Raw genomic sequence first — 16,133 nt, forward strand, 5'->3', positions numbered from 1 at the left:
TCCTCGTCAAACACAAACTCCTCCCCAGTTTTCCCCATCCTATCTCACCTCACTAATCTCCTACTACAGCCCAGCCTGAAAACACCATTCCTCTAGCACCAGTTTATCACTGCGCCCCAATCTCATCTATCTCATGGCTGACCCCTTTCCCACATCACCACCCTCTCCTCCTTCACAGCATTCTTTAGGCCACATCTCCTCCAAGAGGTCTTCCCCAGTTAAGCCCTCTTTTCATTCATTCATTCAGTCGTATTTATTGAGTGCTTCCTGTGTGCAAAGCACTGTACTAAGCACTTGGGAGAGTACAATATAACAACAGACATATTCCTGCCCACAGCGAGTTCACAATCTATGGGGGAGACGGACAATATAAATAGAATAATGAAGGAATAAATAAATGAATATATTACAGATATATACATACTATTCCCCAGCTCAGTCTCCCTTCTGCACTGTCTATGCACTTGTATCTGTGACCTCTGGACATTTGATACTCCCCCCACCTCAATCCCACACCACTTGTGCCCACATCTTTAAATTATACATTATAAATTGTTTATTCATATTAATGTCTGTCTCCCCTTCTAGGCTGTATGACCGTTATGGACAGGGCACCTGATTGCTAATTCTGTTGTACTGTACTCTCCCAAGTGCTCACCTCCTCCAGGAGGCCTTCCCAGACTGAACCCCTTCCTTCCTCTTCCCCTTCCCCTCCCCACAGCATCTGTATATATGTTTGTACAGATTTATTACTCTATTTATTTTACTTGTACATATTTACTATTCTATTTATTTTATTTTGTTAATATATTTTGTTTTGTTGTCTGTCTCCCCCTTCTAGACTGTGAGCCCGTTGTTGGGTAGGGACCATCTCTATATGTTGCCAACTTGGACTTCCCAAGCTCTGCACACAGTAAGCGCTCAATAAATACAATTGAATGAATGAAAGTGCTTAGTACAGTGCTCTGCACAAGGCAAATGCTCAATAAAGACCACTGATTGATTGATTAGAGAGAAGGGCTGAAAAAAGGGCAAAGAATTGGGAGGGAAGGAAAACAGATTTAAGACAGGCTAAACCCCATAACTTCAGAATGAAGGAGAGAAATGGTTTTAGGGAGATGGGACCCTATAGATGTTGGATGAATAAGAGGATCCAGCTCACTGTAGACAGGGAATGTGTCTGCCTATTGGGCCACATTGCACTCTCCCAAGTGCTTAATACAATGGTCTGCACATAGTAAGCGCTCAAAATTGCCATTGATGATGATGATGATGATGCAGAATTAGAAACAAGTTGCTCTTTAAAAACACCCAGAATGAATGTCACTTTTAAAGGAGGACAAAAAAATAAAATATAGATATCAGAAGGGAATTAAACAATCAATCAACTGTATTTATCAAGCACTTACTGTGTACAGAGCAATGTACTAAGCCCTTAGGGAGAGTACAATATAACTGAGTTGGTGGGAGGCTGCCAAGTAGGATGTGATAGATCCAATTTGCAGGAGAGGGTGATGGTAACAATAAATACGATTGAGTGAATTGAATGAAAAGTGAAGGAAATGGGTTTCCTAGAGCATTCTAAAGTCAAAGGAACTCTGAATGTTAAAGCAGTAAAAATGTAGATGAGTTACTTCTCACTATAGAAGAGTTGTGGGAATTGATGAGGTGAGGAGATGTTTCAGAACATCACAGATTGGTGAGAGATTCAGAAAAAGGTGAAGGGGAGAGGTGAAACTAGGCATTTCAGAAAAAGAAAGATTGCAAATTGAAGAAAACCACTAGAAATAAAAGGAATCTTGGGACGATGAAGAGAGTGAACCTAAGGAGAGTATGAAAAATGAAGAAAAGAAAGGAAGGGGCTTCGAAGCTAAGGGCAGAAGACTGGAGAGGGACAAGAACTTTTTTATTAGATTTATTACTCTATTTATTTTACTTGTACATATTTATTATTAATGATGTACATCTAGCTTTACTTCTATTTATTCTGAAGACTTGATACCCATCCACATGTTTTATTGTCTGTCTACCCTTCTAGACCCTAAGCCCGTTGTTGGGTAGGGACCGTCTCTATACGTTGCCAACATGAACTTCCCAAGTGCTTAGTACAGTGCTCTGCACACAGTAAGCACTCAATAAATATGACTGACTGAATGAATGAATGAATGAACTTAACCTTATTCATTTGAGAATATACAGTAGGGAGCAGAGGGTGAGCTTCAGGGCAAGATGAGCAGGTTAAAAGGGAAAGAAATGAAATAACAGAAGAAGTACTGATGGAGGTTGTCAGGAGACATGTGTATTGAAAATAAGAGTGACAAAGGAACAGATAGAGGAGGTTAAGGGAGCATCAAAACAAGTGGCAGTTTAAAAAAAAAAAACCCTGAATTGCTCAGTAAACCTTTGATTAGAGTTTCCACTGAAATACGGAGAGAGGACAGAATGATAAAGCTGGTGACCCATGTACTTGTCACTGTATCCTAAAAGAAGGGTAAAAAAAAATAAACACAGAACATATGACCTACATGGGAGCTAGTGCTAAGGCAGGTGGTTGAGGAAGAAATCCTCAGAGAAGCAGCGTGGCTCAGTGGAAAGAGCCCAGGCTTGGGAGTCAGAGGTTGTGGGTTCTAATCCCGCTCTGCCACTTGTCGGCTGTGTGGCTTTGGGCAAGCCGCTTAACTTCCCTGTGCCTCCGTTCCCTCGTCTGTAAAATGGGGATTAAAACTGTGAGCCCCACGTGGGACAACCTGATTACCCTGTATCTACCCCAGCGCTTAGAACAGTGTCTGACACATAGTAAACGCTTAACAAATACCAGCATTATTATTATTTTAATCACATTCTATGCAGAGTTGTATGGCAACAGGAAGTGGACTGCGGGCAAAAAGAAATTTGAAAGACACATTTTTGTACACAAATAAGGGGGTAGAGTGAGTACTGTACTTAATCCGTCAAGATCAGGAGAGGGTGTTCTACGGGATGAGCCATGACTCTCTGATTAAAACAGAGAAGCTTATCAGATCCCTTTTAAGACGAGAGGATGTAAAAATCAGTGTATGAGAACATTCATTCATTCATTCAACCATATTTATTGAGCGCTTACTGTGTGCAGAGCACTGTACTAAGCTCTTGGAAAGCACAAATCAGCCACATATAGAGACGGTCCCTCCCCAACAATGGGCTCACAGTTTGGAAGGGGGAGATCTACAACAAAACAAGACAAGTAGAACCAATACCTCAAAAATTGGTTAGGAGATGGGGATTAGGGTTTAAATTGGAGAGAGGAATGAGACAGGACTGTCCCTGTAGTTCACTCTTATTTACCTGGGCAGTGCAATTTGGAGGTGGTAAGGGTATACTGATAATATCATTCATAATAATGGCTGGAAAGATCAGCTATTCTTTCAGATGGGAGGAACGTGCACAAATGCCAGGTGCAATATAATGATGAAGAGAAGTGGAAAATAATAAAATTTAGGAGAGAGGATGGGTAAGGAGAAAAAATTAGTCAAAGTGGATAGAAACACAAGATCACTCAAAAATCAAGAGATTCATTTGAGGGACAAAAAGAAGGAAACGAAAACTGAGAAGCCAAATTAGAAGATACAGAAAAAGGAGTAAAATCTTGGTGCTTGTGGAAGTTGTCACTGGACAATAGAGTGGGGAGTCTGATGAAACAAATTTAATTCTAATGCTTTAATATGAGCTAAATGTGGGAAGGGCCCCCAGACTACGGAGCTCAGATGGTTAGGTTTTCTCTTTTGCACGGTGGGTCCCAGGATTAATATAATAAAGGAAATAATTTATTTAGTCATGGTAGAGGGGGTCTGGGGAGTGAAAAACCAAAACTGACTTATGGCTAGATTCATGTGTTTTAAGTTTTGAGAAAACAAGGGAAACGTAAACCTAAAAGAAAGGTTGCATGAACTCGTCGGAGGAAAAGAGACCCCAAGCAGGCAGATGAAAACAGCAATAGAAATTAAAATCTGCTGGGACCTCAGAATGCTGAGTTATTTCAGAACAAAGCCTAAGTCAGACAAAGCTTGGAAAGGGGGTCAATGAGCAAATGGGAAAAGAATACTAATGGAATAAAGGAAAATCAAAAAACAAATAAGTGTGCGAAGATATGGAATGCTACCTCTGCAATGTTGTTGGCTGTCCCAATGAAGAAAGATGCCCTTCCTCTTGATCAAGGGTATTTAATGAGTGTTTACTGTGTACGGAGCACCGTACTAAGCCCTTGGGAGAGTACAATAAAACAGAGTGGGTAGGCACATTCCCTGCCCACAAGGAGCTTGAGAATTGGTATCTATTGTCCTTGAAATGCTGCGTACAGTGCTCTGCATAAAGTAAGCACTCGATAAACACAGTTGATTGAACCTCTCTGCCAAAGCACTCCATCAGATTCATCTGACCTGCTCCATTCTCAGGTAAACTCTTGCTGACGATGTTTTATTTCTCGCTCAATTTTCTCAGAAAAGTCCCCCCCTATTATTCCTAGTGATGTGAGCATGAAACCCAACAGAGAGAGGTCAAACTTCCTAGGCGTTCACTTTCAGGAACACCGCCACTTCCCTTCCCTAAAAGAGGCATTACATTTCCCTTGGTTACCTGTTTTTTTGCTTAGCAGCCACTGAAATGTCACCGAGAGCGATTTTGGAAGTTTCTGCCTTAATTTTTGGTATTTATTCTTCAAAGAACTGTACTTCATTTTGTTGAAGTCTATTTGTCCCATTTTAATACGGAACTCGGGCAATACTGTTGGAAGGGCAACAACTCCAGAGAAGAAATCTTTTACTCACCTAATGATTTGTGTAGGGATGTATGTGAATGTGTGGGGGTGGGGAGAAGCTAATTTCCCTGCCAAGTTCTCTGTATTAGTCTTTAATAGTTCCACAGGGCTTGGTACAAGCCAAAAGGAAAAATTCAATTTTTCTACCAAGTGAAATGTCCAATCCTTAGTAATTTTAAGACTTGTTCTAACTCAGCAGGAACTTCTACAAGGAAAATGCCTCTTAGCAAGTAGGACTAATAATAATAATAATGATGGTATTTGTTAAGCACTTTCTATGTGCAAAGCACTGTTCTAAGCACTGGGGAGGTTATAAGGTAATCAGGTTGTCCCACTGGGGGGTTCACAGTTTTAATCCCCATTTTACAGATGAGGGAACTGAGGCACAGAGAATTGAACTGACTTGCCCAAAGTCACACAGCTGACAGTTGGCGGAGCCGGAATTTGAACCCAGGACCTCCGACTCCAAAGCACGTGCTCTTTCCACTGAGCCATGCTGCTTCTCCAGTGTGACTAAAGAGGACATTGAAGATAATAATACTGATGGCATTTATTAAGCGCTTACTATGTGCAAAGCACTGTTCTAAGCGCTGGGGAGGTTACAAGGTGCTTAGGTGATCCCACGGGGGGCTCAGAGTCCCCACTTTACAGATGAGGTAACTGAGGCCCAAAGAAGTTAAGTGACTTGCCCAAAGTCACACAGCTGACAAGTGGCAGAGTTGGGATTTGAACCCATGACCTCTGACTCCAAAACCTGGGCTCTTTCCACTGAGCCACGCTGCTTCTCTAAAAATGAAGATGCTAACACTAGACATGGAACCTCTGATGCACATGCTTTACATACACCTCTTTTAAACATTTCGTAGTCTCCAAACTTGGCAAACCAGGCCAAGGAATTAATGCTTCTTAAATGACTACTTTTATATGTCCACTGTTATGTGAGATGTAGATAGAGAATTGGCTTTTCTAAGTCAGGACATGTTATTTTTGTTATTTTTCCAAAAACGAACATCTTACCTCCCCTCCTTCCCCAAACACCTGCTATTCTGTTGCCCCGTCCTACTCATGGTCCCTTCCCAAGCAGAAACGCTTCTCATTTGACATGGTTCAGAAAGGAAAATAAAAGTGCCAAGATACACTACTTGTTGGTCGGAATTATGACACAGCCTACCGTTATGACATCGACATGTTCTCTCTTGGCTTCCCTGTTTCATATTCCTCTCTAGATTGTAAACGTGTTAATAATGGCATTTATTAAGCACTTACTATGTGCAAAGCACTGCTCTAAGCACTGGGGAGGTTACAAGGTGATCAGGTTGCCCCACGGGGGGCTCACAGTCTTAATCCCCATTTTACAGATGAGGTAACTGAGGCACAGAGAAGTTAAGTGACTTTTCCAGAGTCACCCAGCTGACAATTGGCAGAGCTGGCATTTGAACCTGTGACCTGTGACTCCAAAGCCCGTGCTCCTTCCACTGAGCCACGCTGCTTCTCACAGCCACGCTGCTTCTCTGCCTTGTTGTGGGCAGGGAACGTGACTACCAACACTGTTACACTGTAATAATAATAATAATAATAATAATAATAATAATAATAATAATAATAATAATAATAATAATAGTATTTATTAAGCGCTTATTATGTGCAAAGCACTTGTTAATAATGGTATTTATTAAGCACATACTATGTGCAAAGCACTGTTCTAAGCGCTGGGGGGGTTACAAGGTGAACTGTACTCTCCCAAGCATTTAGTACAGTGCTCTGCACACGAAAAGCTAGCTCTCTTCCTCCCTTCAAGGCCCTACTGAGAGCTCACCTCCTCCAGGAGGCCTTCCCAGACTGAGCCCCATCCTTCCTCTCCCCCTTGTCCCCCTCTCCATCCGCCCCATCTTACCTCCTTCCCTTCCCCACAGCACCTGTATATATGTTTGTACATATTTATTACTCTATTTATTTATTTATTTATTTTACTTGTACATATCTATTCTATTTATTTTATTTTGTTAGTATGTTTGGTTTTGTTCTCTGTCTCCCCCTTTGAGACTGTGAGCCCACTGTTGGGTAGGGACTGTCTCTATATGTTGCCAACTTGTACTTCCCAAGCACTTATTACAGTGCTCTGCACACAGTAAGTGCTCAATAAATACGATTGATTGATTGATTGATTGATTGATTGAAAAGTGCTCAATAAATATGACTGATTGATGGGGGAAACAGTCCCCGGCTGTCCCGCCCAACCTCAGCCGATCGTCATTGTCACCTGTTGATAGGTGGTCCAGGTAAGGGCATGGATGCATCCAAACATGACATTCTGGAGGGAAGCCAACACCACCAATGATGGTCAGGGGCTTCTACTAGGGAAGCCATCGGGTCGGTCAGTCAGTCTTATTTATTGAGCCCTCACTGTGCGCACAGCACTGTACTAAACACTTGGGAAAGTACAATAGAACAATATAACAGATATGCTCCCTGCCCACAAGGAGTCCTGTTGGCTGGCCTTTTAGTCCTGAGGGTGATGAGGGTTGGGTTGGTGGAAGATGTTAAGGTCTAACAGAAAGAACATCGCCTTGGGAATCAGAAGACTTGGGTTTTAGCCTCGATTCTACCTCGTTCCTACCCGCCGGGGCCACGTCATCAACTAAAAAGGATTATGACTGAATAGGGTGTTTCTGTGAGGAGGACAGCCCAGTAGGAATCCCAAAAAATAGCTAACACAGACAGTGAAGATCACAGGAGCTCGCTTGTCACATCAGCGCCGTGAGAGGATTCTCACTTGGGTGAACGATTTAATGAGCTTCAGCATTCTGCAGATTTTGCCAAATATTTCAGGAAGATTTTCTGAGATCCAGCGGTAAGTAGAACCTCGAGGCTCATGGATAATGGGCAGGAATATGCAATGAACTCAACTGTATTCCCGGTCATTCTCCCCAACTCTTTCAGCAGGAACACTGCCAGTCAATCAGTGGTATTTATTAAGCACTTACTGGGTGCAGAGCACTATCCTAAATACTTGGGAAAAGACAATACAACAGAGTTGGTAGACTCGTTCCCTGCCCACAAGGAGTTTACAGTCTAGAATGGGAGACAGACATTAATATAGGTAAATTATGAATATACACCATTAAGTGCTGTGGGTTTGACGGTGGGGGGAATAACAAGTGCTTAAAAGGTTAGAGAGGAGTACCAAATATCAAATATTTCCACCGGGAAAATCAAAGTGAGCCACGAAAAAACAAATTTCTACTAAATAAATACAAAATCAAGAGCTACTGGCATTAACTATGTATGCCTTTCTAAGTCATGATTTTTCTTTATTCATATTAATGTCTGTCCCCATCCCCCTAGACTGTAAACCAGTTATGGGCAGAAAACATGTCTGCTAATTCTGTTGTACTCTCACAAGTGCTTAATACAGTGCTTCACTCACAGTAAGCGCTCCATAAATTTGATTGATTGATAGAGCTGGCTAAGCCTGAGAAGTTGTATACTCTCAAATGTAGGAAAAGAATAAAAATATTGATTGTATATTTACATAAAAATAATCAATAAAATAAGATACCAAGTTGCAAGTAAGATGCAGCAATTACCATCAAAAAATCAACAAACTTACATTTGTGATAATTCTAAGTGATTTTTTAACCGAAGATCGATATTTTTTGTCCTTTTGATACCCTATGAAGCAGTGTCCAAGGGAAAGGTCCAGGTGTCAATGTTTTAGTCAAAATACAGCCCAATGCCCATTCTATCTCCCCATCTTAGGTAGTCTTTGAAATTAAAATAGGAGGTATCCAAGATTTATTGCCTCCATCTGAAGGGGCTAGACAGAATCAGGAGACATCTTTTATTCTAATGGCATAAGGCAAGGTATCAAGTCATTTGCTAAGCTGCAGGGAGCTTTTCCACTGTTTTCCACTGCCTAAAAGGCACTCATGCACTTCCTTCCTCCCACGGTCGTTTTCTGCGGCAATGAGGATTGCACAGGTACAATTAAAAAAGGTTTAGCCAAGTCGAAAGAATTCCTTATCTTCCCACCCAAACCCTGTCTTCCCCGACATTCCCATCACTGTAGACAGCACCATCATCCTCCCTGTCTCACAAGTCCATAGCCTTGATGCTATTCTCGACTCATCTCTCTCATTCAATCTGTCACCAAATCCTGTTGGTTCAATCTCCATAACACTGCTAAAATCCACCCTTTCCTCTCTATCCAAACTCCTACCACGTCAATCCAAACACTTATCCTATCCCACCTTGATTATGTCATCGGACTCCTCAGTGACCTCTCTGACTTCTGTCTCTCCCCACAACAGTCCATACTTCACTCTACTTCCTGGATCGCTTTTCTACAAAACCGTCCAATCATTGTTTCCCCACTCCTCAAGGACGTCCACCTCCTCATTAAATACAAACTCCTTACTGTCGACTTTATCACACTCAATCACCTCCTCCAACTTCTCTCACTACTTTTCTACTGTAACCCAGCCTGTACACTTAGCTCCATTAATGACAATCCACTCACTGAACCTTGGTCTCACCTACCTCACCGCTGACCTCTCGCCCACGACCGGCCTCTGGCCTGAAAGCCTTTCTTCCGCATGGCCGACAGACGCCCACTCTTCACACCTTCAAAACCATATTATTCATTCAATCATATTTATTGAGCGCTTATTGTGTGCAGAGCACTGTACTAAGCACTTGGGAAGTACAAGTTGGCAACAGATAGAGACAATCCCTACCCAACAGCGGGCTCACAGTATTATGAGCACATCTCCTCCAAGAGGTCTCATTTCCTCTTCTCCCACTCTCCTCTGTATAGTATTTACACTTGGATTGTGCCCTTCATTCACCTCAGCCCCACGATACCTATGTACCTAACTGTAATTTATTTATTGAGCATTTACTGTGTGCAGAGCACTGTACTAAGCGCTTGGTAACATATAGAGACGGTCCCTACCCAACAGCGGGCTCACAGTCTAGAAGGGGGAGACAGACAACAAAACAAAACATATAAACAAAATGTACAGTGCTCTGCACACAGTAAGAGCTCAATAAATATGATTGAATGAATGGATGAATGAATTTATAGTAATGTCTGTCTCCCCATCTAGACTGTAGGCTCATTGTGGGCAGGGAATGTGTCTATTGACTCTGTTATACTGTACTCTCCCAAGGGCTTAGTACAGTGCTCTGCACACAGTAAGCCCTCAATAAATACGATCGACTGATTGAAAGGATCAGCGTTAATAAAGGGAGGCTGGAGGATTATGGAAATGTGATCATGGGAGAGCTGTGACTTGTCAAGGACAGAGCGCTAGCAGCAAATCCCAGTCCTCCCTTCCCCTTGCTGGTTTCCATTTCAGAGGAGTCAGCTCCCACATGTTTGCAGTGTGAGTCACAGCTAATGGCACAGCAGGGTGGAAATTTTTTTTGCAACAAAATGCTAGATCTTTGTCCTTTGCTGGCCACCTGGGCTTCTAGCCCAGCTGCTTCTGCTGAACTGAACTGACGGGTGGCATCTATATACAAAGAGAAAGTCAACTAAATTTGAGCCTTGCTCGAAAAGCTAGAATTGCATTATCAGTGTGTCTTCTTCAGGCTTGGGTGTTTGTTTGAAATGGTTTTCTATTATTCGCATTGTAATTATCGGATTTCTTTCCCCCTTCTAAGATGCAGTTAAATTAACCTTATATTTCCTTTCATTACCAATGGAGCTCTCTTTGAATGTAGTGACACCTGCTAATAAGACTAGAAATGATCCACGGTTGCTGCTGTTTTCATCCAATGAGCCAAATCTAGCTAGAGCGGGCCCTTTTACATTCACAGACATCTTCATTTGAGAAATGCCACAAGCTCAAAAGCTCGTCTTTAAAGGTTAAGCCGAACCAGTGGCAAGAGTGCTAAGAAAGAAAGAAACACCAGCAATTTGAAGTGCAATTTCTCAGAATTCTACCTTTCGTGAGAGATCCGAATCTCGATTGTTTTTTATTTTTCCATTCTGGGCTAGCCACGCATACTGTAATTGCAGCATTTTTACCTATCGATATGCAAGAACCCTTCTAGACTGTGAGCCCGTTGTTGCCCCATTGTACTTCCCAAGCACTTAGTACAGAGCTCTGCACACGGTAAGCACTCAATATGATTGAATGAATGAAAAAACCCAGAGCTTGAGAAAGAATAGCACCAAAAGGTCAAAATGGGTCCTCGGTTCATCCTCTGCAATTCCATTCCCGCATTGTACTTCCCAAACACTTAGTACAGTGCTCTGCACACGGTAAGCACTCAATAAATATGACTGAATGAATGAAAAAAAACAGAGCTTGAGAAAGAATATCACCAAAAGGTCAGAATGGGTCCTGGGTTCATCCTCTGCAATTCCATTCATCGGGTTCCACTGGAATGCAAAAAACAAACAAAATGCACCCAAATGGACAATACTTTTCCGCTGAGGGAAAACTCTTGTAAAAAAAAAGGATTTTAAAAAACCCTTAGGAGACCAGTTAATGAAACTGGGTCTGTGTCCTCTCCTCTAAGTGTAGAATGAGTAGATGAATATTGACAGTGGCAAGCCTTATTCTGCCCCAGAGAAAGAAGAGAATGGGCAGACTGAGATTTGAGTAGGATCACCTAAGTAGATTTGAGCAGGAATATTATTCGGGGCCCTTGAGCCAGGGGTATCCACGAAAACCTTGTAGGGCTATTGGATGAATGCTCAGCAGTGTCCCGAAGTCACAGTGTTGCTACCATTTCTACCCTCTGCACAGCCACTGCTGGCTCTGTTCCCCTTGTCCTGTAGCTCACTAGGCTCACTGTGGGCAGGGAAAATGTCTACCAACTCTGCTATTCTGTACTCTTCTAAGTGCTTAGTACAGTGCTCTGCCCATAGTAAACACTCAATAAATACCACTGATTGCTGGAGACAAATAATAATAATAACGATGGCATTTATTAAGCGCTATGTGCAAAGCACTGTTCTAAGCGCTGGGGAGGTTACAAGGTGATCGGGTTGTCCCACGGGGGGCTCACAGTCTTCATCCCCATTTTACAGATGAGGTAACTGAGGCACAGAGAAGTGAAGTGACTCGCCCAAAGTCACGCAGCTGACAATTGGGGGAGCTGGGATTTGAACCCATGACCTCTGACTCCAAAGCCCGTGGTCTTTCCACTGAGCCACCCTGCTTCACAGAGGAAGAAGGGAAGATGGTGGCTTGCTCCTCTAGTTTCCTCAGGCTGCACTTCTGTGCCCTCTGGAGTCTTTAGCAGAAGAATGGAGTTTAGGACTAGAATTCCAGGACAATTTTCAGATTAGAGAATTTTGGTGAGATTTGATATGAATATGTGTAACATTCACGGGACTTGATGGGGTAGATAAATACAATTGGAGAAAGTAATTAAATTCTTCTGAAGAAAAAAAGGCCATAAAATGTTTCAGCATTTGATTTTTACAGCTCTCTGCCATCATTTCAGTGAGCGCACAGAGCCCCAGGCCGGAAAGTCAGATGATCAGGGGATGTGCCTCAGCTCGGCCACTGGCAAACCTGCCTGCCTCTGGACAAGTTGCTTACTCTTTTGTGCCTTATTTCCTCCATTTGTAAAAAAGAGCTATGACTTTCCCTTAAAAAGATGATATGAGGCTGAAGGAGAAAACCGTTGTAAAAATACGTGGACTGCTTCAGAGGAAAACATTATTATGCTATTTATATATATTATAATGTTATTTTAAAATATTGTCACTCCTAGCAATTCACTTTAGTAGATAATTATCATGATCCCGTTTCATATATATCAATACATATATGGAGATATATAGATATATATGTGCTGGGCAATAGCAGCATGGGAGAGAATCAAGGGCGAAGACTCAAATGCCTTCGTTCAAGACATTTCTTCAAAACATGTCTTCATTCGTGCAGAGAAGGAGGCAATGATAAAACATTTCCATATTTTTACAAAGAAAACTCTATGGATACACTACCAGAATGACCGCAATTGGAAGTAGGGCGTTCTGGGAGAGATGTGTCCATGGCATTGCTATGGGTCATAGACCACTCGACGGCATAAGACAAGATATATTAAAATTGAGAGGGATACTTAGCCAAGGTCGAATACAGTGATTTAATGGCAGAAGCATATCCTGCAGCTTTTGATTTCTTGATTTCGGTTTACTATAATAAACCATAATATCCTAAAAAGAGCCTGTCAAATCACTCACATGTACTGTACAGAGTGTCAGTCTCTGATACGCCTCACAACATTTAATGAGTAAGAACCAAAGACAGTCTGATCAGTGATCTCTCAAATGGGAACACAGAGTACTTCATCGAATCTTAAGCTAAATTTGGTTATTGTTTGCAATGCAGACAACACTGTAATTGCAATCTCTCAGGGCAAAGATACATGATCCAGGGCTGAGAGGAGAGAGAGCTCTGATTCACAAAGATGAATAATCGCGCTAATGCTTACGACCTTTAAAGATCACTGTTCTTACCTGGTGGACTTGGTATCTCACAGCTCTTTAGTGGACTAGCCTCAAGGGAAGATACTAGAAGCAATAATATTTACTAGGCGCTTACTACATGCAGACTGTAGACTGCAAGCTCGTGATCGGGAGTGTGTCTAACTAACTCTGTTATACTGTTGTACTGCACTCTCCCAAGTGCTTATTACAGTGCTCTGCACACAGTAAATACTCAATAAATATGGCTGACTGACTGATTGCAGGAGGAAAACATCAGAGATCCCTCTGCTGATCCACTAACTTCTTCCATAACAAGAAATTTAGTGGAATTTTTTGATTAAAACATTGCTTTAGGGTGCTATCTTCTCTACTGACCAATGCCAGGTATCGAGGTTGAAGAAGCAAATTTATTTTTGCCCCTCAAACAGAGCTCACCCTTAGAAAGGGGTAGAGAACGATGCCTTCCTCTGTTGAACAAAAGCTTTAAAGCAAAATTCTGCATGCCAGCAAATCCCAGAACCAGACTACAAATTGCCACGATTTAGTACAGTGCTCTGCATACAGTAAGCGCTCAATAAATACGATTGGATGAAGTATGAAGTACGACCTTCATGAACACCTTCATCCAGCCAGTTTGCAGGAAAAACCATTACCCACTTATTTAATAATTGCATTTTCAGATGCTGCTATTAGGGAATAATGCTGGTATTAGGGAGAAAAGGGGCAAAACCAAGAAGGGATATTTTTCATTTGCACAATACTGAAACCGAGCTACTCTGCTTTGAATGAAATGCCTTAGGGAAGAGATTAGCCAGGGTTCCGGCCTGCCCTCTCATAGGGAAAATTTCCCGGTGATGTGAAATGAACACTATCATAAGAAGAAAAACCGCACAGATCAAGACACCAAGAAATCATTATAGATTCCCTAAACAGCCCTGATACCATACTTGAATTAAAATCTTCCCAGTGAATGACATGTTAGGTTTTCCCATTTCTGGTAATATTTCTCCCCTACACAACCCAAACAGAAATAGACTAATTTTTTTTTAAAGCCCACTATTTCCACCTATCTGTTTAAAGGAGATGTTGGCTTTCTTGAGACGGGATAGATGACTTGTGGGACAAGTTATTGCTCAGATGGAAACTTAATTTTACCTCAGTCCATAACTTTAAGAATAGTCATTGTAAACATCTCATTGTAATGACCATTTGCCTAAATCTTGCATATTCTCAAGTACAAAGCTTCTCTGTTAAAGTGAAAGTAAGAGACCATCCTGACTTACCAGTTGGGAGATTACTGATCAGGCTTTAGACTATATAGTCCCTCAAGGGTCCCTGAACACATCTCTGAACAGACCTTTAAAGTGATGCTCTTTGGATACTTTTGTTTATTAGGTAAGTCAGTTACCTAATAAACTCAGGATAGCCTCAGGAACTGGGTGCTTACCAGTGGTTCCACGACAAAAATGTTATCTAAGAACAGCATGGCATCTCCCTGCACCATCTTCCTGTGATTCTCAAAAGTGCGCGAGAGAATGGAAAGACGTTCCCGGAGCGAAGGGTCTACGTTGCACTCTTCCAGAAATTGATCAGTCTCCTTTTCTTCTTCCCAAGACAGATCAGCACAAAGCCTAAAGCAAGAGACAGAAGAGCCGACATTGTTGGGTGAAAAGTGAAACACAGACATCCGAGACCACAACCACAACTGCCAGGATGAAGTCACTGCCAAAGGCATGGAGGGAATTCAGGCCTCTAGACCCTGAGACCACCCAGATGCATATGCCTCTTACTTTCACTCATTCAATCATATTTATTGAGCGCTTACTGTGTGCAGAGCACTGTACTAAGCCCTTGGGAAGTGCAAGTTGGCAACATATAGGGACGGTCCCTACCCAACAGTGGGTTCACAGTCTTACAAAGGGGTAGAACCAGGATGTTGGTGATCTATTTCACTTTCGCCTCATACTCCAAGTTCTAACACATATTTTCAATATATAATTTGGACTTAGTATGATGTAAGAATGAAGGAATGTTACAAATCTGTTCTAGCACACTATGTTTCACATGTATGGGTGGGACTCATCTCTCTTGTCCCCCTCTCCCTCAATCAAGCCTTTTATCACCAATCCCCAGCCCTGGATTACCTCCCTGGAATGCTTCCTCTGCTCCTGTGCTCATCCCATTGAGCGCTGTTGGAGGAAATCCAGGCACCAGGTCGACTCCATCCAGCTCAATTTTATCTTTATTTGCTATAACTCTACCTTCTCTTCCACACAGCACCCATACATCTCTTCCCTTATCAACTGCCATGCCCACTGCCCCCATGAATGATTCTAGAACTTTAACTCTCTCCTGAAATCCCCAGTGTCCCTACCTACCCCCTTTCCAACCCCTGATGACCCTGCCAATACTTTATTAATAATAATAACAATAATAATAATAATAATGGTATTTGTTAAGCACTTACTATGTGCAAAGCACTGTTCTAAGTGCTGGGGAGGTTACAAAGTGATCAGGTTGTCCCACGGGGGCTCACAGTTTGAATCCCCATTTTACAGATGAGGTAACTGAGGCACAGAGAAGTTAAGTGACTTGCCCAATGTCACATAGCTGACAGTTGGTGGAGCCGGAATTTGAACCCATGACCTCTGACTCCAAAGCCCGTGCTCTTTCCACTGAGCCACACTGCTTTAGTACTACCAAATACTTAATTGGGGAATGGGTGTGTGTAGCTGAGATGGTTTATAGTTGTATGCAGTCTTCTCCATGCCTGATGTGAGCCCGCTGTTGGGAAGGGACCATCTCTATGTGTTGCCAACTTGTACTTCTCAAGTGCTTAGTACAGTGCTCTGCACACAGTAAGTGCTCAATAAATATGATTGAATG

The 16,133-nt window shown here is 42.1% G+C and overlaps 1 protein-coding gene across 1 annotated transcript in view; it reads right to left on the reverse strand.

Annotated features, from left to right (window-relative positions):
- The window catches only part of HYDIN (HYDIN axonemal central pair apparatus protein), a 317,742-nt gene that overhangs the window by 223,130 nt on the left and 78,479 nt on the right, over nucleotides 1–16,133 (reverse strand). Inside the window, exon 10 of the mRNA XM_038753650.1 lies at nucleotides 14,695–14,878. Coding sequence (XP_038609578.1) covers nucleotides 14,695–14,878 — 184 coding nt within the window. The remainder of the gene's footprint in view (nucleotides 1–14,694; nucleotides 14,879–16,133) is intronic.

This window comes from Tachyglossus aculeatus, chromosome 11 (assembly GCF_015852505.1).
Source record: "Tachyglossus aculeatus isolate mTacAcu1 chromosome 11, mTacAcu1.pri, whole genome shotgun sequence".
In the NCBI taxonomy this organism is placed as follows: Eukaryota; Metazoa; Chordata; class Mammalia; order Monotremata; family Tachyglossidae; genus Tachyglossus; species Tachyglossus aculeatus.